The sequence below is a fragment of the Schistocerca americana genome, chromosome 5, assembly GCF_021461395.2.
Source record: "Schistocerca americana isolate TAMUIC-IGC-003095 chromosome 5, iqSchAmer2.1, whole genome shotgun sequence".
NCBI lineage: Eukaryota > Metazoa > Arthropoda > Insecta > Orthoptera > Acrididae > Schistocerca > Schistocerca americana.
Window position 1 is genome coordinate 134,757,220 of NC_060123.1, and position 24,831 is coordinate 134,782,050.

A 24,831-nucleotide genomic window follows, 5' to 3' on the forward strand; every position below is an offset into this window, starting at 1 on the left:
TTCTCGTTGAGGTCTCTCAGCACCAGAATTCCACAAATTCTACAGAATGAGTCTACACAGTTTCCACTTTATGGAGCAACTAGTATCAGCTACTAAGACAAAGCAGGACACTTGCTATGTTTTTCTTCTGCTGGGAAGCTACTCATTACAATAAGGTAAGTAGGTGAAACTGTGGGAATTACATAAAAAATGCAACTATGAAAAAGTTTATTTTTTGTAAGACCACCTAGCATGGTTTCATCCAATATGGTGTGTGTGTGTGTGTGTGTGTGTGTGTGTGTGTGTGTGTGTGTGTGTGTAAATAATGAAATAATGGTCACCAATTAATGAACCTAGGGTATCGTTCCTACAACTGTTCAGTTTCACACAGTAGTATACAATTTAGTATTCAGAAAAGGCATTGCTGGATTTGAAGTGAGATGAGTCACTATTGATGGTGTCAGAATGAACTCTCTGTAGTGGTAGACAATGTGTTTGAAGAAACAGAAGAAGCCTATGATGATAAGAAAAATCCCAATATGTTCTTCTCAGTTTCGTCCAGCTACTAATTCAGAAGTAGCAGGAGTTTAGCTTTCAGATCTTTTTTGCACCTTTCACAAAGTTTCCTGAAATCAGGGTGCACAAACTGAAAAAAACATCCACTCAGCATCATCAGCTGATAGCTCCCAGTGTCAATTATTTTTTCATTTACAACTTTGGCTTGTACTGGAACATACGAAAATGACAAACATGAGGCAGCTCCACACTGCACACATGAGACAGCAGTTGTGACGCATGTGGTGTATAGCTCCCAATCTTTTCACAGAAAACTTCAAATACATATCATGTATTTTCTTTGAGAATGGAAAGAGGTATCACACTCCTACCACCATTGAAAACAATTTTGATATGTTACTTGTATTTTGTATGCAGCAATCTATGATCTAAAATCCATCAAATGTAAACTGGTCAGTGACTAAATCCTTCACTGGAAACTTTTCAAAAATGCCTGGTGGCTTAATTATTTGTGAGGTAATTCCAATAACTATTAGCAATAACAAAAATAAAACCAGTTCATTACCAAAGCTGTGACGTCAGACTGTAAGACACACAAAAATCAATTTTTTTACCAAAAAGTTTCCTCAAAATTGAATAAGGAAGAGCGCATAGTGAAGAACAAGCAGGAATCGCAAACAGTGGTTTATGATTTTTTTTTATATGAATAGTAAAAGCTTTACAGGAAAACTGCCTATAGTGGTGGATGTAGCTTTGCCTTGTCTACATAAAACAATTGTTTTTGAGACATGACTTGTAATTCCCCTCACTGTGTATTGTAGGACAAGTTGTGTGGAGCAATCAGGACCCCATGTTGTGCCAGCCAATATGACAGAGATACGTGTTGGTGTCATGTCACTGTTATCCTGGTGTGAACCTTTAGGTCACTTCCACTATGTTTCTAAGCACTCTGCTGATGCGGCTTGCTTCTGTGTTGTATCATGAGTCACATTGTGTATTGTATCACCTCAATGTGTTCCCCTCCTTATTGACATACTTGATTTCAGTTGGAGCCAATTCAACAGCAATGCCGTGATGCTTTACTTTCAACTTTGTTTTGTTAGTATGAAAATGCCAAGTAAAAGTCTTATTGGGACAATTACAATAGATTATATGCCATTGGTAACTGCCTACAGAAGTTGTTTCACAGGACTGAAGTAGGCCTGATATGTCTGTTCCGTTAGCGATTCCTTGTTGAGTGCTTCAATCCAAGTACTCAAGTGAAAAATATTTCCATTGTTATGAGGTGGAGCACTATCTCAGTTGGACAAGGCCAGGAAGAAAACTGTCAGTGGCTCTTTTGAGAGATCTGCCTCAGGTTCCATATGAAGTGATTTAGCGGAATCATGGGGAACCTAAAACAGCATATTCATATAAGTATTTATCTTCTGTTCATTCCAAATAAGAGTTCAATGCCTCTAGCACAACACCAACCAACTACCGAGCGAGGTGGCGCAGTGGTTAGACACTGGACTCGCATTCGGGAGGACGACGGTTCAATCCCGCGTCCGGCCATCCTGATTTAGGTTTTCCGTGATTTCCCTAAATCGCTCCAGGCAAATGCCGGGATGGTTCCTTTCAAAGGGCACGGCCGACTTCCTTCCCCGTCCTTCCCTAATCCGATGAGACCGATGACCTCGCTGTCTGGTCTCCTTCCCCAAACCAACCAACCAACCAACCAACTCAGTCAATAAGACTATCAATATTCTAACTTTATAAATAAAAGCCTATTAAATAAAGCTGTATCATTTTCAAAATTTCCACCTTACTGACCACAGAAATATTGCCAGAAAATTCTTAAAATATCACATAAAATTCTGTTTACTTACCAAGCACTTTTCCACAGATTTATAGATGACTGGTCACCACTTCTTGTGTCTCCACTGTGACTTCTTGCTTTTGGCTATGCTTGGATATACTAGGTACAACTATTTGCAGGACTCTAAAACACACACTATATATTTTAAAAGCAAATTCTAATATACATAAACAAATTTAAGAACTAAAAATAAGAAGCAATATCATAATGTTTTTATGGATCTCCTAGTTTACTTTAGTTTACTTTTGTGCTCATCCATAGGAATAAAAATGTATTTACAATATATGATGATTACCAGGGAGCTAGCTGATAGTAAAATATTATCAAAGCCATGAGGTAAAATTATTTGAAAAAAAAAAAAAAAATTAAATTCATGCATTCATTTATTGTGTTCTGTAGACACTGTCGAGAAGGAAAAGTTTCAGAGATGTGGAACGAGTCAAGGTATACATTAACAAAAGGCAGGCAAATGATATAAAGTTAATCTGTATACTGTATTCAATAAACTAGCATTCTACTACTTAAAGCTATTCATGCTAATGCCAGGTAAATTTAATCAACTCCATTAGAAATAAAGGTGCTATACTGGAAAAAAAATTGCTGCCTCCTGAGTTATATTAAATAGCTGTTATTTCTCTCCTTTTGGTAGCTCAGTTTTTACTTGATTAACCTGGTATTTTTCAAAGAAAATAATTTTTTAAATGCTGAGTGCTGATTACAGATCAATACCACTTGGCAAGCAGCATTACAATGAATACTACTGTTTGCTATGTAACTAACAGAACTTCTCAATCCTTCCATCTAGATATTCAGATAATTTGCAGAAATAGTGGCTAACAATGCATGTTTTTAATTTTGTTTTGAGCTAGTGGGGGTTATCAATATCTTTGTTTATGCTAAATATATTTCTTTATGTTAGATATGTGTTTGTTGAATACCTTTACACCCGAGTACATAATTTCACTTTCAGCCCCAGAAAAGAAGGTAAAATTTACATGAAGATTATTTTTGTCTTGTATTGTGAATGTGTTCATTACAGTCCAGCTGTTATTATTATTATTATTATTATTATTAGAAGCAGCAGCAGCAGCTGTTATTATTATTATTAGTAATAGTAGTAGTATTATTGTAAGCAGCAGCAACAAAAAACAGATTCATACAAATTACCCAACTGCAAGTATTCATTAAATATGCCATAAGATGTCAGTAAGAAAGTGCAAACTGATGAATACCTGGAAGCACTGTGATAGTTCAGTGTTACTGAAAACAGAAACCCTTCTCTGGAAAGTTCAAACAGAATAACATTTGCATAGAACACAGTCAACAGGTCACCAAAAATTTTTAAAATCCATACTAACATTGATACAAAAGAAGCATTCACTTCTGTTCTTGCTGTTTATTTTGTAGCTGTTGAAGAGGAAATGAGATAAGAAACACTTCTCTTGAAAAATAAAGCATGTAGACACAGTCTTTAATATTTTGTGATAGTTCAGTGATACTGAAAACAGAAACCCTTCTCTGGAAGGTTCAAACGGAATAACAGTGGCGTAGAATACAGTCAACAGGTCGCCAGATTTATTGAAATCCATACTAACATTGATACAAACAAAGCATTCGCTTCTGTTCTTGCTATTTATTTTTGTAGTCGTCGAAGAGGAAATGTAATAAGAAATATTTCTCTTGAAAAATAAAGCATGAAGACACAGTCTTCGACATTTCCTACCTCTTTGATGACTTTCTTTTGATATCTTCCTTTCCATTTTAATTTTAAAATTATTTTCTGAAAGTATATCACCTCATTTGTATTAGAGCTCATATTTCGTGTTTTGAGATAACACCTCTGCACACTGCCCAATTCCTCTTAACAGTTTCAGTATTTTTTTGTAAAGCATTTCTATAAGTAATTTTCTTTATTCATTGTAACAACACGAGAGAAGGAAATTTGCTACTCATCATATAGCGGAGGTGCTGAGTCGCGATAGGCACAATAAAAAGATTCACAATCATAGCTTTCGGCCATTAAGGCCTTTTGCGACGGATTTTTTATGCGCGCGTGATGCGATGCACCAATTCCGACAGATTATACGTTGCTGCTGCAATGCAATTTCTTTTATAATTTTTGTTCACCTACCTCTTTACAGCGGTAGATCTTCGCACGTAAACTCCTGAATGCAGTTACTTACGAGATCACAGAAAAACAGTGTTGAGGAAACTGTAACCTCATAGCTACACGCCGGAGGCCGCTATAAGTAAAATTTGCTGAAAATTTTCTATGTACTTTAAAGAAATGAGATTCGGAAAGGGGATGTCACTCGTACTTTAAACGTGAAGTTCAAATTCAAACCTTCAATAGATTTTTATTGCCGTGAAGCAAGATCATCAGCCCACATTGACGAAAATTACTAAAGTTTCTGCTCACAGTTATCACCATACCTAAAACAGCCAGAACTTTTACCTTCCCAAATTCCAAAACCAGTTACTTGTAACACAGTCAATGATTGACCAATTCCTTCTGCACACGATATTCAGTGGTTGTCTTTAGTAAAAGTTTATGCTCGCCGTAAAATACTCAGTAAGAATATACTCAGTACCGCCACACTATATAATTCAAAGTTCACTTGCGATTTTTGTCAGAACGAATTATCATAACACTCTGAAGTTTTCATAAACAGTTTCTGGTCACTACCAGATACCATTAACACTGGACCATAACGTGGAAGTCATCCCAAGACTTCATCTTACACATAATGCGAAAAGTCACATCCAGCATAACCGCCTCCAATCAAAGCTAGCTCGTGACTCTCCCCTCACTCTCCCACTATTCAAAACTATATCTCCTCGCTAGGCAGCCAACCGTCTCGCTTCTCATTGGCTGTCAGTACTTACGACCAATGAGAACTCACTTCTAGGGCACGGCTCATGCCAAAATCAAGCAAGCACCAACCACTTCTCTAGGCTCATTGACGTCATCAAATTAAGTAACACAAAACTCTCTAATTAAATAAACAAAACAAAACGAACTATAAGCTTTTCTCTACATCTGGAAATTTACTATGTAGTCGCGAATGTTCTGGCTGTCTTATACATAAGCATACATACTTGGACATCCGACATTCACTAGTAGGGGAACCACTAGTGGATTCGTTCCTACGTTACAGAGTTGGAACACCTGCCAGTTCCTGTAGAGAATTATATGAATGATTTTTAATAATGCCTAACGTCCCACATACTCTCACGTACGCATTCTCATTCACACGCACCCTAACACACAATACACATATTTACTTAGAATTCTTGAAATTATTATAGAAAAGTCACAGAGGTTTTCTGAAACTAAAAACTTTCCAAATTTATATATGAACACTGAAAGTGTTATCAGATCATCGTACATAGTCACTGAAGGTGAACTATTACATCACTGTATTTATTTAAATTCTTGACTGTCAGAAAATTACGTTTTTTTTATGGAATTTTCCTAACTTCCAAAATACAACTATTTTTGATCTCAGACTTTGACATATTGTTTGTTTTCAAAACAGAAGGTTGTACATCAAATATGACGTTCCTCAGGTTATTCCTTTATTAGTTATTAAGATTTTAGTTTCGTATAATATAAGTGGCCTGCCAGCGCTACTCCACTGCTTTCACACGCGCAGCTACAACAGATGGTTGTGACGTCAGTCTGCAAGACACAACTTGTCCGTTACTGACCGTATAATACTCTACCGGCTTACATTGCAGCCCACATACATTCTGAAGTAAAGCTTTTAATAGACAAATGGGCGATCGCGCACTAGTTGCGATGCCACACTTTGTCAGCAGAAGACACACACACACTCACACACACACACACACACACACACACACTCACGCAAGCACAACTTGCACACGCGTCTGTGGTCTCAGAGAGCTGAAACTACACTGCAGTGCAGCATCTCCGCTATATGGTGAGTAGCAACTTTCCTTCTCTTGTATTGTTAGATTCCATCCTGGATTTTCCATTGTTTGATTTCTTTATTCATTGTTTACTTTCCTAATGGCACCATATTACAAGCACAAAGCACTGCTGATATGGACCATCGCAGCCACCATTTTCTCCAAATGAAATGGCATTCTTCTGCAGCCATTATTAACCCATCTTAAAGTACAAAGAGTAATCAGAGTTTTAATTATAGTCCCAAAAAATAAAGTTCATAGTTATTTGTTGTTTGTTTGCATAAGAATGTCTGCAGTCCTGGTACACATTAAAATCCAAGTGTCACAGTATCACAGCATTCTGCAAGAGGTGCCAAAACAAATTGAACAACACACTGATAAAATGGAAACCGGTTGCACCAGTTTGTTTTGCACCAGTCTGCTCGAGCGATATGCTACAGTACTGTAACATGGGGATTTCAATGTGAACAAGGACAAACAATTAAGTAACAATCAAAAATCCAGGATGGAATAATGACAATATTATGAAAAGGATAGATTGATACTCACCATATAGTGGAAATGTTGAATCACAGACAGGCACAACAAAAAGATTGTTAAACAAGTAAGCTTTAGCCAAAATGCCTTCTTCTGAATTAAAAGACAACAACCACATGCTCATTCAATGCAAATGCAGCTCTCACACACATGACCACTGTCTCTGGCTGCTGATGCCACACTGAGTCTGGTCTCAGTAGCCAGAGACAGTGGTCATGTGTTTGAGAGAGCTTTTTGGCTGAAAGCTTATTTGATCGGCAGTCTTCTTCTTGTGCCTGTTTGCAATTCAACATATCCACTATATGGTGAGTAGCAATCTATCCTTTTCATAAACAAATTTTCAAGGTGATAGTACAATATGTATGTCTATTGTATGTTTAAGAATTTACTGAGTAATCTGTACTAAGCTAACTGCCCATGTCTTTACCAGAACACAGAAACTCACATTTCTTGCCTGCTGCAAGGCTGTCAACTTCTAAAGTAAATCTGTTATTGTGCTGGACACTTTTCCACAGGAAAACTAATAAAGTGGACCAGCTTCCTTGGGATTTGGTCCAAACATAACAAAATAACTCAGGAATGCAATGTAGGCCAATTTAAAGGTTTGTAGTTGGACGTATCCGACAGCTGGTGGAGTTCCTCCACCAGGTAATCCTTGCAGTTCCCCTTTTTGGCAAGTGGGGATAGGTTTTCAGGCATTTTATAACCACTGTGGTTATGAACTACAGAGATTAGCTGGCAGAGGGACTCGGCCAGTTGTCAGATAAGTGTCTACCTAGAAACCTTGCCATAATGACCCAACTGCAGAAATCCAATAGGATCTCCAGTGCATCCGCAAATCCTCAGGTCCATCCTAGAACTGATCCCCAGAACCTGTCTGTGTCCTGAGCCCCAGCACTCCCCACACTCCTAACTTCTACATGCTACCTACAGTTCATAAACCCAGGATTGGAGCAGCTGAATCACATTTCCTACCAGGGATTCAAGCACCTGTCATCATGCCCTGAAATGAGGAATATCTTCCCCACCCCTCCCACAGTCCCCTCCACCCCTGCTCTCAACACTTTACTTCATGTCTCATATCACTGCAATAGACCTAGATGCAAGGCCTGTCCCTTAAATCCTCCCACTACATCTTCTCCAGTCCAATCACAGGCACCTCCTACCCAATCAAAGGCAGGGCCAACTGTAAAAGCAGTCATTTGATCAACCAACTAAATTTCAACTGCTGCGCAGCTTTCTATGTTGGCATGACAACTAACAAGCTGTCTGTCCACATGAATGGCCAGAATCAAACTGTAACCAGGAGACAGCTGGACCATACAGTTGCTGAACATGCCATCCAACATAATGTGCTTCACTTAAATGACTGCTTAACAACCTGTTCCTACCACTTCCTACCAACCCCAGCTTTTCTGAACTGCACAGTCTCCCTCCAACGTATGTTTTGTTCCTGTAACACCACTGGCCTAAACCTTTGCTGGTCCCTGTCTCCCACCTATCTAACCTATCCACTGATCCCACTCTAGTACTACACCGATCTTCTGTAGCAGCAATCCTTTCCTCTTCTCTACTCTCCCCCCAGACATCAAGAATACAGAAAACTGAAAGCAGAAAATCCATAATAAAAATTCTTGAAAATGTAGAACTGGATAGCCAAAACCCAGATAGTAGGCAATCTTTCCAACATGTGAAAATGGAAGAGTTCACTGCAAGAAGTCAGTACATCTGTGACAAAAATGGAAACATGACTATGGATACTGAACCAGTCTTAAAGCGATGGCAAGAATATTTCAGCAAACTATCCAACTGCCCTAATGCAAAACTAAGTTTCAGTGAAAATCACAAAGAAACAAATGAGACAGAGATTGATACTGAACCAAAATTTGACAGTATTTCTGTATCTCTTTTCTTATTCAGAAATAATTTAATATGTTACCAAACTCGGAAGACAACAACAAATTGACTTACTACATACAGGAGGTGCTAAGTCACAGACAGGCAAAATGAAAATTAATGCAGGAAATATTTCAGCTTTTGGACAAAGTCTTTCTTCAGCACTAGAAAACTCATGCACACTCAAACAATAACAACTCACACACACATGGGCACTGTCTCTAGGCACTAAGGCCTAACTGCAGTTATAGCATTCGTTTTCACTGTCCTATCTGTGACTCAATGCATACTCTGTGTGGTGAGCTACCTATCCTTTCCATATTGTTGTTTTTCATACAGGACTTTTTGTTATTTGGTTTAAACTCAGAAGAACACTTTTAAATGAGCTTTGTTAGGGTTTCATCATGACCATTTTTAAAGTATTTTATGGTGGACATTACTTCTACTGGTGTAGTGAGGGTCACATTCATACTACTTAGGTTATCTGCCATAAATGGCTGATCTGAGATATTCCATGGTAGCATCAACTGAAGTTGATGACCATGTCTTTTCAAGAAGAGTTATAAAATGCTTGTCAAAATGTTTTGCAACACTGCTCACAACTGTTTCTGATGTATCATTTACTCTTAATGCTTTCTGCTCTTCATCTCTGGTTCTACCTGTATCCCCCTCAGTATATACCATATCATCTTTACCTCATTACCTGATATGACTGCTGTAACTTTTTCTCATAATGCATTGCTTTGGAGTCTGTATTACTATCTTCAATATTTTGCACAATGTCTTGTAATGAGCTATAGTGTCAACATCAGAGCTGTTTTTCCTGACAGATATACATATCTCTTTATGTCTTACAAGGTAATTTTATTCCTTGAGTAATCCATGGCTTCTTTGCAAACTGTAGTTTAATCTGGTTTAGTTTATGGGGGAAATGACTTTTACATAAGGTAAGGACTTTATTAACAAAATCATGAAATAATAATGAAACTTTCGATTGAGGAAACTATTAAATTGCAAGAATATGAAATGGCTGGGATAAAATTCCAGGTAGATAGTAACACTGTTGATAGAAACACTTAAAAGTAGAAAAAGATATTCCTAGCTGGGGGTATTTACTGTTCCTTTCGCAGGGATGGAAATGACTGATTGGGAAAGGTTGGAAAGGAGAGGGAGGTCACCCACACACCAGGTTGAGAAGGATTCACCTGTAGTGAGGATAAGAGGAGGCTAGTGTCTTTGCAGTGTATGTTTTTAAATGTTTATTCGGCAGATTTGGAATTTTGCCCCCAAAAATTTTCTCTCTTCGTACATTTGGAGTGAATAAAATAATGTTCAGTTGAGAATTATATGTACAATAATAATTACAATAAATTACAAGGTATTACATAAAGAAAATAAAAGGAGGTGTTGATCTGCTGGCAGAGAAGATAATGGATCTCATACTTTTAAGAAAATGACTTAACACTTTGTAGCTCAGGCCATAACCTTGTGTTAAAAAGACTGTGAGAGAGTATAGATTGGGCCATGATTTTCTCGACATGCGAGCTATATATCTCTCAAAAACTGGACTCATTGTATATGAGAACAATGTATGGACATTGTGCTACCTTTTCCTAGACTGGTTCTGCCTTCTGTTGTCAATTTATATAATTATTTCAAAAGAAATATCACTGAATGTAACAGCTGCTTTTGTGAATGGGTAAGCCAATATGATCACACTGACATAATTTTGTGCATGTACTCATTAGGTTTGACATTTTGCTGGAATTCTACTACAAATACTTCATTTTTATTGAGTGAGCAAGAAATTTTAGAAGCTGAAGAGGAAAACTATTCCACACCTCACCTCACGCTTTTACTCTATCATCATTATTTTAAGATTTGTAATCTATCATATAGGTAAAGTAAATATGAAAATAAATTTGAAAGCTTTGTCTCTTTTCAGTATGTATTACTCTTGAAGATACATCAATTACATAATGCATTAAACAACAGTATAAATAGCCAGTTTTCTAGGCCCAATAATCTTCCAAGTGACTGATCTTCAAAGTGTTAAATCAGTGGGAGACTGATGAAATGTTATTTACAAAACAGCAGAAAGGACAAAAATAAGCACCGCCACAACTGTCAGCAGGAACAGAAATTGTGATATGCAAACTACCACATCCACATTTACTCTGAATAAACACCAATGAAATTTACAACTAATTCTTCTAAGCATATAAAGAAGCTTAAAATATTTTAACATTACATGGAATCAATTCATACAATATGCTTGCAGTATATTAATTCATTTTTCATGCAAATATTGTACCTCACCTCTCAGGTATGCAACGAATACAATCCTTGAAAGACCAGTCTTTCCCAAATTCTTCACCTTCTTCAACAGTCTGTGGCAGTCGGTGATGTAATGTCTCTGGAAGTCGCAGTCCAGACAGTCCTCCGATTACTGATATAGCTCCCATAATTACAAGTGGTAGTACTAAGTTTTCTGAACCCTGACACAAACAACAAAATAATAATATCCACACAAATAAATCATTCTCTCTACAAATCAAAAGAAAGGCATTGCTGATGGCTTTTCAAAATATCTTACAATACTTCTTGCTTACACTGCCAGATAAAGCTCTATGCATATATATTTATGAAGTGTGCTCTTAAGCAAAAACCCTTATTTTGTGCATTAATACTTACACTTTTGTGTTTTGTCCCACACATAAGTTTTTCCTTGGATGTCACAGTCTCTGGTAAGGTATTTGAGGACAAGTATTTATTTTTTGAGGCATACCAGTTTTACTCTGTGATCTGGTATGCACCCAACTTTTTTCACAGTTTATGACTTATGTGATAGAGACTTTTAGAAATATTACAGCAAAGAAATGTTACATAGCATCTACATAATTATACTTGGCACAAACACTGTAATGACAAGTTATGACATTACCTCCAGCCTCATTACAAGATAGATATATGTTACATTTTAAGACAATTGCTGGACTGACCATTCAATATATATAATTTCTCATTGGTGTTTCCTCCTAATGAATATATATTTTTCCAAGTCAGATACATGCAGTGCTTGTAGCAAAAGAAAGTCTCTATTTACAACTGCCTTCAAACTTAAAGTTCACTGAAACTTTATTCCTAAAAATTAAATGCCTTGTAAGCCTTTACTGAACAAGCAGTGGAGTCTCATACTAACATTGAAATATATTTACTTATTTAGGAGATTTGTTGCTGGTAACATAAATTTGTTTACATAAGTTTTTGAACGTAAGTTCAATGAATGTAAGAGAAAGAAGTGCTCCAAATAAAAAAAAATCCTTAAACACTGTACAGAAAGGCATGTGGCACACTCCAAATACATTTTCAGTGGGATTCCACAAGAGAAGAAGGCTATTGGTGAAAAACTAAGTTAGAAACCCAACTTACTGTTCCCCTATAACTCAGTAGCAGTATTTTAGGACCACTTCATCATGGCATGAGAAGGTAAACCACTTGAATGAATGCAAAAGTCAGTATGAGTAAATAATCACTTTAAAAAAATCTTCTTTGGTATTGGTACTGTGTCATTCTTGTGCAACCTTCCAATTCGATGTTTTGGCCTTCTTTTGGGAACTAGCTGCACATTGTTGCAAATTGTCAGTGGTTCTCCACCATTAAGGATTAAAGCCAATTTTTTAAACAATCTTGAGAGGGAATTTTTTTTGACCAACTGACCAGAATTGCCACACACTGCTGGAGTGGACAAAATAATGTGTTAGTGTGATAATGTAGATGTAGAGGAGACAAATGGTGCAGTTATAGGATATCTAAAGTAGCATGAGCCACAAAAATTATTGACAGTATCAATGAAGAAAACAATGCACTACTAGCCTAAATGACTCATCAGGTTTCAAATCACTATTTATTGACAAGTATATTATGTACAAAGAAGGGTGATGCAAGAAAAGATAGATACACTCTCCAACTTTCTGGTACATTCTGCAAACGTTCAATGCATTTACCCTTGATTATCTGGCACACATCCAAATGGTAATCCAGTTGACTCCTTACCCTCTCCCTTAAAACCCACATCCTTTCGTCTTTCCCTCTCCTTCCCTCTTTCCTGATGAGGCAACCGTTTGTTGCGAAAGCTTGAATTTTGTGTGTATGTTTGTGTTTGTTTGTGTGTCTGTCGACCTGCCAGCACTTTCATTTGGTAAGTCACTACATCTTTGTTTTTAGATATATACACTCCTGGAAATTGAAATAAGAACACCGTGAATTCATTGTCCCAGGAAGGGGAAACTTTATTGACACATTCCTGGGGTCAGATACATCACATGATCACACTGACAGAACCACAGGCACATAGACACAGGCAACAGAGCATGCACAATGTCGGCACTAGTACAGTGTATATCCACCTTTCGCAGCAATGCAGGCTGCTATTCTCCCATGGAGACGATCGTAGAGATGCTGGATGTAGTCCTGTGGAACGGCTTGCCATGCCATTTCCACCTGGCGCCTCAGTTGGACCAGCGTTCGTGCTGGACGTGCAGACCGCGTGAGACAACGCTTCATCCAGTCCCAAACATGCTCAATGGGGGACAGATCCGGAGATCTTGCTGGCCAGGGTAGTTGACTTACACCTTCTAGAGCACGTTGGGTGGCACGGGATACATGCGGACGTGCATTGTCCTGTTGGAACAGCAAGTTCCCTTGCCGGTCTAGGAATGGTAGAACGATGGGTTGGATGACGGTTTGGATGTACCGTGCACTATTCAGTGTCCCCTCGACGATCACCAGTGATGTACGGCCAGTGTAGGAGATCGCTCCCCACACCATGATGCCGGGTGTTGGCCCTGTGTGCCTCGGTCGTATGCAGTCCTGATTGTGGCGCTCACCTGCACGGCGCCAAACACGCATACGACCATCATTGGCACCAAGGCAGAAGCGACTCTCATCGCTGAAGACGACACGTCTCCATTCGTCCCTCCATTCACGCCTGTCGCGACACCACTGGAGGCGGGCTGCACGATGTTGAGGCGTGAGCGGAAGACGGCCTAACGGTATGCGGGACCGTAGCCCAGCTTCATGGAGATGGTTGCGAATCGTCCTCGCCGATACCCCAGGAGCAACAGTGTCCCTAATTTGCTGGGAAGTGGCGGTGCGGTCCCCTACGGCACTGCGTAGGATCCTACGGTGCATCCGTGCGTCGCTGCGGTCCGGTCCCAGGTCGACGGGCACGTGCACCTTCCGCCGACCACTGGCGACAACATCGATGTACTGTGGAGACCTCACGCCCCACGTGTTGAGCAATTCGGCGGTACGTCCACCCGGCCTCCCGCATGCCCACTGTACGCCCTCGCTCAAAGTCCGTCAACTGCACATACGGTTCACGTCCACGCTGTCGCGGCATGCTACCAGTGTTAAAGACTGCGATGGAGCTCCGTATGCCATGGCAAACTGGCTGACACTGACGGCGGCGGCGCAGCTAGCGCCATTCGACGGCCAACACTGCGGTTCCTGGTGTGTCCGCTGTGCCGTGCGTGTGATCATTGCTTGTACAGCCCTCTCACAGTGTCCGGAGCAAGTATGGTGGGTCTGACACACCGGTGTCAATGTGTTCTTTTTTCCATTTCCAGGAGTGTATATGGTTATAACAGAGGGAAACATTCCACGTAGGAAATATATATCTAAAAACAAAGATGATGTGACTTACCAAATGAAAGTGCTCGCAGGTCGACAGACACACAAAATTCAAGCTTTCGCAACAAACTGTTGCCTCATCAGGAAAGAGGGAAGGAGAGGGAAAGACGTGGGTTTTAAGGGAGAGGGTAAGGAGTCATTCCAATCCCGGGAGCGGAAAGACTTACCTTAGGGGGAAAAAAGGACGGGTATTCACTCGCACACACACACACACATATCCATCCACACATATACAGGCACAAGCAGACATATTTAAATATATATATTTGTTTTTATATATATAAATGTTAAGTCAGATAGACAGTTGTGATTGTTAAACAACCAAACAATTTTAATTTGTGATGATGGCTTTAGTCTCCTGGTGGTATGTCTGCCTCTCCTCTGAGCAACAAGGACACTACCAGCAAACAAGAACACAAATGAGATGCCACACATGCCCTACTCTTCAGCCTATAATGCACAGTGAACACTTTCACCAATCACAATCACAACCATTGAACAGCCAATTTTCAATGATTATGGTTATAAATCCAGAAAATATTGTCCTTAAATTAGCAAAAGTTTAACAGTGTGCATTCTGCTCCCAGTGTAATGGCAAGGGCCATAACCAGAGCCAGGAATCGTATTTAGGACATTAGCACCCATCACAATCAGCTGCAGTCATTGACCTGGCAACACAGCATTCAGCAGGAGTGAGACAATTCTACCATTTCACTTAGCAATGTGTAGCAACAGCGTGGCCTAGGTCGCTTGGCCTCTGTTCGAGATATTCCATGTAAAAAAGAAATGCTACATCTCGACTTCTTCTGCATAGTCAGCCCTGGACAGCTCCATTTAGTCCCTACCCCCCCCCCCCCCCCCCCTGCCCCTGGAGGTCCAGCCTGAGCTATACTATAGTGTCCAAGCTGCACCAGACAATGCCTTACCAATGACATGGCAATAACCATTTTCACTGGACCTGAACCTTTGACAATACCTGACCATCCAGACATTCCACACTCTATTACCTTCACAGGTCTACGGTGGCAGGGCCCAGCCATCTTGGCATCTGCTGATGTTCAAACCAAGGACTTCTTTGCCCTATGCCATTGCAGTGAGGTGCAGTGTGCCATATCCTTTGTGAGAGCAATTGATGCCTGGCTGGAAATCTAAAGGTTGATAATGTGAGACATCCATTAACACAGCAGCAGCAGCACACAGTCTGCATCACCAATGACAGGACTGGGCTGCGAGACCAATACACAGGGAGATGCCATGTCGGTGTATTTGCCGCACTCACAAGGGATCACCACTAGCAGCATCGAAAACTGAAAAAATGTATATAAACAGCAATAAAGGGCTTCTTGCGTCTATGAGTTGCCATCTTTTACTCTACCCACATCTGTCTCCAGTAGAGAATCACCACCCACACCAAGACATCCTAGACACCCCACTATATTTGGTGCCAGAAGGCTACTGAAGATGAAGAGGAACAACCAACAGAAGACAGCTACCAGTGCCATGTTCTGCAGAAGAGGCATCCTATGCAGCAATATAAATCATTGTCAACTTCAGAGTTATCCTGGGGCAGGTATGAGTGTTGGATTTCCTATCCTTTCTTCTTCCTTGTTATTTTGGGTATGCTATATACTTGGGGTGATGGTAAGTGAGCAAGCTGCCTAAAGAAGTTATGGCTCAGGATGTTGTTCAGTGTGTGCTGGATCAAGTACTAACAGCTCAGTTACAGGCATATATACAAAAACCTACGGGATTGAAGGAGGGAATGGTCACATCCTTGTGTACCTGTACTTACAAAACTGCTTTGTTGGCAAGCCCATTTTTTAGAGAATCAGAGGAAAAGATCTCTGTGTTTTTTGATAATTTGGATACAGATGCCAGGTTGATGAGAAATTGGAATAATGAGCAGTTATTAATTGTAGCTAGACTGAATATATCAGGGTACACCCAGGCTTATGTAATTGCTATGAGAAATTAAGGGATGCATAATCATTAGGCAACTTAAGAGAAGGGTTAGTTGAAAGATAAAAGAGAAAAACTATATCAAGATACTGTTGTGAGCAGTTTAATGGGATATTTCAGAAACAAGAAGAACCAGTACAGAGTTTTGTAGATCACATTCCAAAAGCTGATATTAACCCATATGAGCTGACTGAACATGATAACACTAATAAGGAAGCTGAACAGTGAGCACCTGGTCCATTTTTGTAGGATTTATGTCCATAAATATCATTAAGGGTACACACGGAATTCCCAAAGACATTGAATAAAGTGGCAGACACTACAGCAGCACTAGCTGAAACTGGTGTTCCACTAAACCATGGAAAAAGAAAGCAAAATTTAACACAGATATCAAGAGTTAGAAATGTCAATATTCAGGTAATATTAAGTGTAATTGTAAGGAAGAACAATGTCAAAAATGTAAACAATTTGGGCACAGAAGTGTATGAGCATAGGTTCACAGAAACAGGGAAGTCTGTCACAGTCTGCACCCCTCTGTTAACCAGACCAGGTGACATTGTGGCCACTGCACAATGCTCCCAGTAAGGGATAGCACAGAATACCTCTGTGCAGACTCAATGACAGACTTTTTTACGATCAGCTATGTGAGAAGGAAATTGTGAAAATTTTTATAAGATACAGAATGTAATGTTAATTTCACTCGTTTTGGCAATGCTGGGATTGTGAGGGATTAGCTGCATAGTTACACTGTGTTTAGATTTCCTGGTTGTGCTTCATGCTAAAGTTGACTTGGAGTGGCATATAGAAGAGCAGGATGGAGCACTATTTCATCTCAGTTTTACCACCCAAGGGACCAGGGGTGGCAACCTAAACTGTGTACAAGGTCCGTTAATATCAACTCATGGATATCATACCCAAAGGCACAGAAAATTACTCTGGGTAAACAGGAGGTGATCTGACAGTTACCTTTTTGTGAGTGGTTGAGCCTTTGGTAGAGAATGAAGAGTTAGATAAAGCACAATATTTTACTTTATATAGTTTATCATACGTATGGGAAATTGACAAAGTCGAGTTGGCCGGTTAGCACTGATAACTTTGATTGTGAAGAAGTGAAGCTGTCATGTGGTACTCTGATAGCCAACATAGAAGCACTGCATGAGGAGTTAAATAGGGATGTCACATCAGTCTATGCGATGCTGAAACATCTGTCAGTTTAATCGTAGTGAGGAGGAAAGCATCACATCTAGAGGGAAATAATAAGGAGGGCATGGAAGGACTGTTGGAACAATATGCGGAGTTACTGGACCCTCCTGGACCATTGCCTGCCACACCACTAATTCAATGACATATTTCCCCTTCAGATGAATCGCCTGTGTATAAGAAATCTCACCGAGATCTGCACCATTTACAGCCTGTAATTGAAAACTGTGTAAATCAACAACTCGTTGATTGGACTGTAGAAGAAATTAATAGCCCTCGGAGCGCACCAGTCCTATTTGTGCCTAAAATATCATCTGATGGCAGTGAAGCATATAGGTTTTACTGCAATTAGCATTATTTAAACCAAAGGACAGTCACTGACATTTGCCCTGTGCCTAATATAACAGAGACCTTAAATAATATAGGCCAATGTCATTTTCCAACTTTGTACCTATGAAGTGGGTACAATCAGTTATAAGTAGCACTGGAAGATCACTCAAAAACCATATTCGTAGTTGAGTCTGGTCATTATTAGTATTGTTCAATGCCATTTGGACTGAAAAACATGGCAGCAAATTCTCAGCACCTGTAAGACAGCGACATATGGGGACTAAAACCAAAGAAATGCATGGTCTACTTACATGAATTCACTGCATTCTTGAGGGATATCCAGCTTCATATGGTACACTTACATGAAGTCTTTGAACGGTTATGTGCAGCACGATGAACACACAGCTTAGAAAAGTGTCATTTCGTCTTACAGGAGTTCTGTTACTTGGGCCACATTATTGGCCTGGGTGGTGTATGCACTGATCTGCAACTGTTGATGATGTGAGAAGCTTCCCAAAACCACCAGAGAAAAGGAATTGCTGTCATATTAAGACTTGGCTAATTTCTACAGAAAATTTATTCTGAAATTTGCTCAAATTGCAAGGCCCTTCAAACAGTTATTAAAAATGGGAGTCAAATTTCAATGAAGCATTTGTAAGACAGAAATATTTATTGACCATTGTCCCAGTACTGGTTTTCCCGAGCTAACAAAAGCAATTTATTCTATCATGTGACACCAGCAATTTTAGCATGTGGTGAATTTTACGCCAGGAGGTAGTCAGAGAAGTACATCCAATAGCATATGCGTCAAAACATCTTAATAAGGCAGAGAAAAATTATTTCACTGTGGCAAAGGGAATGACAGCATTAATTTACGGCATACTTATTTCACTGTTATTTGTACAGATGACACCTCAGGGTAATAACTACGAGTTCTGTTCAAAAAATTCCGAACTTTGTCCACAAAATTTTCCTACACTTACCTTTTACTTATTGTGCACAGTCTCCTTCGAAATACTCTCTTCCACAATTGATACACTGCTCCCAGTGCCGTTTCTACTTCTAGAAGCAGTCTTGGTATGTCTCTTGGTGGCTCGCATAAAGTGACATCTGCAAATTTTCTTTTATCTCATCTATTGTTTGCAAATCTTCGTCCTTTCAATGGGGTTTTCAACTTTGGAAATAAAAAAAAAGTCTGCAGGGGCAAGGTCTGGAGAATAAGGAGGATGTGGTAGCAAGGCAATTTCAATTTTTGTGCAACAGCTATGCACCAACAGGGATGAATGTGTGGGTGCATTATCATGATGCTAAAGCCATGAATTGTCTCACCACATTTCAGGCCACTCTCACATTTTATCATGTTGCAATACATCCCAATGGTACTACTGATTAACAGTTTGTCTCTGTGGCACAAATTCATGATGAACTAATCCTCCAAAGTGAAAGAAAACTATCACGATGGTTTTGACATTTGACCTGACATGATGAGCTTTTTTTGGTCTTGGAGAACTTTTCCTGACCCGTTGTGAAGACTGAACCTTAGTCTCAACATCATAACCATAGACCTGTGTCTCATCACCAGTTATGATTCTCTTAAGGAACATCTCGTTCTCATTTGTGCAATTCAAAAGCTCTTCACAGATTGTGAGGCGAAGGTCTTTTCATCTTGACTCATAAGCTGTGGGACAAACTTGGCAGCAACGCGATGCATTCCAAGATGCTGTGTCAGAATTTGATGACATGATCCAACTGAAATGTCACATTCTTCTGCAAACTTCTCAGTCAGTCAGTCTTAGATTAGCACACCTATTTCATTGATGTTACTGACGTGAGCATCATCAGTAGACGTCAAAGGGCATCCTGAACAATGGTCATCTTTAACATCCATTTGGCCATTCTCATACTGTGTGAACCACTTGTCGGCTTCCTGCAGCATTTGGTGTGTCTCTGTCAAGGTATTCTTCAGTTTCATGCAAAATTTAATTCAGATTCTCTGCCCCTCTAACTCTGCCATCCCGAAATTCCCAAACTGTGCAACACAATGTTCTACTGAATACAGTACTGGCCAACAACTAACAGATATACAACAATGAAACTTCCAGCAGTTACTCATTTAACACAGGTGTGTGCAGGGATGCCAACAGCATTTTGCTCCAAAACACCATTGAGTGAAATTATGACTGCTCCGGAATTTTTTGAACAGACGTTGTATTCATACCGCACTGAAATGGCTAATGGGACTCAAAGATTTGACAAGTTGTTTAAATAGACGGGCATTATGACTGAGTGAATTCGACTTTCAAGTAGTACATTGACCAGACAAATCATATGGAAATGCAGATGGACTTGGTCAAAAAATGTATGCCTTGGAATGTGCCAGGGTAGACACAGGAAAATGGCAAGAAGAACAAGGTGCTTACCCGGAATGTCAGCAGTTCATTAAGCAAACACAATTCAGCACTGAAGACTTGGTGCTGTATAGAAAGACAGTGGTCTGTGCATAGTGCTACCTGCAAAATTGCAGAATGATGTATTCAGTCAGACTCATGATTTGATTTTAGCTGGATACAGTGGCTGCTGAGTGACAGGATGCAGAGTTGCACAAAACTAATGGTGGAAGACATGCAAGCAAAATGTCAAACATTACTTCAAAAATTGTGTTGCATGCATGCTGAGTGAAACTCAGCCATCAAAAAATTGCCAGAGGGAGGGAAACTATTTCACAGGACTGACAATGATATACTCAGACTATCTGCTCAAACACCAACAGGGAACTGTTATATACTAAAAATAATTTATCACTTCTCATATTTCATTTCCACAATAGCCATACCCAAGCAGCAGGCAGGTAGCAGCACAAGTGGTGTTTAATCAGTGGATGCTAAAGTTCGGGATGCCAGAGACAGTGATAATGGACCAAGAAATAAATTTTATGTCAGGTTTAATAAAGCAGTTGTGTTGATAACTGTGCCTTAAAAAATTCAAGACTAGCACATTACAGCCGCATGCAAACAGATAAACTGAGAGAGCCCATCCAAGAATAGGAAAAATGTTGATTTGATATGTTAAGTCACCACAACAACAGGGATTCCCTATCCCTCATATAGTAGCACCGTATAACTCAAAACACCACAAGAGTACAGGCTGCCCTATATGAGGTTGTTTTCAGTCAAAAGAAGCCATCTCTTTTTCAGCTATGTAAACTCTTTCCTGGAAAACTTGGTTTAGTAAGTCTGGTAAAAAAGCAAGAAAAAATGTTTATTTCATAAACAACTCATCTTACTTCTCGATATAGTCACCTTTGATGGACACACACACTTGGTTTAGCGATCCTCCAGCATTTTCATCCCATCAGAAAAATAGATTCTGCCAAACTCCAAAATACTCATTGACTGCAACTATCACTTCCTCATTTGATGAAAATTTCTTCACAGCAAGTCAAAATTTCAAGTTAGGGAACAGGAAGAAGTCACTTTGGGCTACATTTGGTGAATACTCTGGATGGAGAACAAATTCAGATCCCAATTCATGCAATTTCTTCAGTGTTGTTGATAAAGTGTGGGATGGTGCATTGTCCTGGTAAAAGATCACTTTTTTGCTTGCCAATCTTCGTCTTTTTTCAGCTAAAGCAAGTTTCAAACAATTCAACAGTGAAGCATAATAGGGTCCAGTTACAGTTATCTATGACGATTATTGGTTGGTTGGTTTGGGGGATTAAAGGGACCAGACTGCTACGGTCATCGGTCCCTATGACGATTATTCCTTGGTAATAAAAAAAACGATGGCCTTCATCTTACCAGCTGACAAAATGGTCTTTGCCTTCTTCGGTGCTCTTTCATTATCTTTTGTCGATTGTTTTGACTGCCGTTTTGGCTCTAGTGTGTAATGATGGATCCAGGTTTCATCAACAGTCACTAATTGGCGCAAAAAATCTTGCACTCTCTGATTAAACATCACCAGACATTGTGTTGAAATGTTGTGCCAGATGTGCTTATGGTTGACTGTGAGCAATTGCAGCACCCACCTGGTATACAGTTTTTGAATAGTTAATTCTCCATGTAGGATATTATGCAGTCACTCAGTTGAGATGCATACAGTCTCAGCAATCTCATGAATTTTTATTCAGTGATCTTGCATTACCATCTCATGAATTTTGTCAATGGTTTGCTAGGTGGTAATCTCAGTTGGATGACTGGAGAGTGCCTTTTCTTTGTTGGTTGTCTGATCATGTTTGAATTCATTAATCCAAATGTAAATGGCCTCCAATGATGGTGCAGTGTCCAAGCAAACTTCATCCCGGTGATTCCAGCCAGTCTCTCACTAGTCACTGACGTCTTACATGTGTGCCATTGGATAGCAGAGTATTTTGATCTTGCCTGATTAATGTTCCAATCATTGGAATATTCAAGCTTACCAACCATGAAGGTGCAACAAAAACATTGCATTCTTTCATGGAAATTTACCAGACTTGTAAAGCCACCATCATATCATCAGTTTGAAATGTTTCAAAAAGGTTAAAATATTTGGCAACAAGTTAAAAAGATGAACAATAAGGCCTTGGAATGACAGAAAGTTACCCAGAGTAAAAAGGCAACCAAAGTGTCTGTCAGACAGTGGGTGATGCTAACCAATTCTTATGTGCCAAAGGGAAAGACCTAAGATTTTTGCATGTTACCAAGTAATAGAAATGACATGAATGTTAAATTACAACTCCCAGTGTGGATCATGGTAATGCACATAGGCCATATTTGCCTATTTAAATCAATGCCAGACCTGCTGCCTCCATTTCTGGCAGCGCGTTCAGAAGAGGTGAGGAGGTACCAGGGGGAAAAGGAAAAGAAGAGTAAGATACACCTAGGTAAACAGGATGCACCTACAGTTATTCTGACCTACCCATGCACCTTAAGGTCAAGCTGGATTGCAAAATAACTGAGAATGCAGTACATATACGAATTTTATGTGTTTTCTTAGAAATTATAGATATGTGTTCACATACGAATGTTTATATTTAAGTTTTAAGAAGTACCAAACTGTAGAGGGTATTGTTTTTATGAAAGAGGGTCTCAACTAAGTGTAAGGGAAACATTTTCTTTATGTACTAGGTTGAAGAAATTTTTGGTGAAATTTTTGTTCCCAACACTGTTAATAGTTGTGGAACCATATTTATACCTTGGTAGAAAAAAACAATGATGCTGCATGGTATGATATGTAAATTATTTTGTGAAGAGGGCACTTTTGGTTGATGTGGAAGTAATTGTCAATTCTGTATAGGCTTGTAACAGTAACAAGGTTGTCACTGAGTGCGAGTATGAATATGTGTGCATGGTATTAGTCATGGTCATTTAGCTTTGAGGTTATAAGATGAAAGGTAGCATTAGATAGGAAGTCCAACACACTGCTCTCCATGCATGAGTTACTGCACTGCCAGATGGGCCAATCACCATCTGTCCTACACATTGGGTACACACCTTCCCCCAGTTGAGTGAGTTCACCCTGTTCTGCTCCCTGAAATATGGGACAGAATGTCACAAGGAGGTGATTAAGGACAAAATGGAATTCTTCCACAGCATAGCATTGCATTGGTCACATTCAGTGATAAACCTAGTGGTCATCATTTTTACTTGGTATGAGCAAGGCTGTTACAGTGGCACACAGCAGATGAAGCTACAGACATGAGGGATATTGATCAATGGCACTCAGTGTGATATTTTCTTTAATGTCTGAGAGTGATTTGGATTCCCTGCCTTGCTCAACTATCAACAAATAGAACTCATCAGAAATACTTGGGGCTCCAGGTGACAGCTGTTGCTCGTGCCTGCACAAGGCATGGTCGCTCCAGCAAGCAAATGAGAGGGTGCCATCCTTTGATGACTCTTTACCGATATACTGCAGCCTGGCAATTCCAGCCAGTCTGCTGCTCATGCCTGCACAAGGCGTGGTCCAGGAGGCAAGCAAATGAGAGGGCGCCATCCTCTGATGACTCTTTACCAATATACTGCAGCCCGGTGATTCCAGCCACTCTATCATAAGTCAGTGAAGCCTTACAAATGTGCCACTGGATACCAGAGTATTTTGATATTTTGACATTGCCTGATTAACGTTCTGTAATTTGGACTTTTTTCTGGATTGTGGTATATGCTTGGACAATTTGGCTACACTTTGAACTTGTGCTGGTTATTAATTTACCTCATGATATTCGCTTTTAACACCAGAACCACTCATTTCATTCCACCAGTCTCCTTGTTACCATAAGTGCAAGTAATCATAAGCTGTGTTTCTGCTTATGCAGAGTAGGATAGAAAATTTTTGGACCAATCTTCCATTTACCCACCACCATGACTGGAACCACAGCCTCCAATATCACTGATACATTAACTGACTAAATGGATCTACCCTTTGAGATCTTACCCATTGAAAACCTGCCGTATTTCAATAAAAATTTACCCCCAACTTTGCTCACCACTTTAGATACGACATTAGCTGCACCAATGGCTGCATCCCCCCCCCCCCCCCCCCCCCCCCCATGAACCATGGACCTTGCCATTGGTGGGGAGGCTTGCGTACCTCAGCGGTACAGATGGCCATACCGTAGGTGCAACCACAACGGAGGGGTATCTGTTGAGAGGCCAGACAAACGTGTGGTTCCTGAAGAGGGGCAGCAGCCTTTTCAGTAGTTGCAAGGGCAACAGTCTGGATGATTGACTGATCTGGCCTTGCAACACTAACCAAAACGGCCTTGCTGTGCTGGTACTGTGAACGGCTGAAAGCAAGGAGAAACTACAGCCGTAATTTTTCCCGAGGGCATGCAGCTTTACTGTATGGTTAAATGATGATGGCGTTTGCTTGGGTAAAGTATTCCGGAGGTAAAATAGTCCCCCATTCAGATCTTCGGGTGGGGACTACTCAAGAGGATGTCGTTAGCAGGA

At 39.9% G+C, this 24,831-nt stretch overlaps 1 protein-coding gene across 2 annotated transcripts in view; it reads right to left on the minus strand.

Annotated features, from left to right (window-relative positions):
• Positions 1 to 24,831, minus strand: part of LOC124616079 (carcinine transporter) — a 249,312-nt gene that overhangs the window by 22,825 nt on the left and 201,656 nt on the right. The window contains exons 10-11 of one of the 2 annotated variants that reach the window (XM_047144328.1): positions 11,042 to 11,220; positions 2,364 to 2,476 (exon numbers count right to left, since the gene is read on the minus strand). In XM_047144328.1, coding sequence (XP_047000284.1) covers positions 2,383 to 2,476; positions 11,042 to 11,220 — 273 coding nt within the window. In that variant the 3' untranslated portion in view covers positions 2,364 to 2,382. The remainder of the gene's footprint in view (positions 1 to 2,363; positions 2,477 to 11,041; positions 11,221 to 24,831) is intronic. The other variant, XM_047144327.1, reaches the window with a different exon arrangement.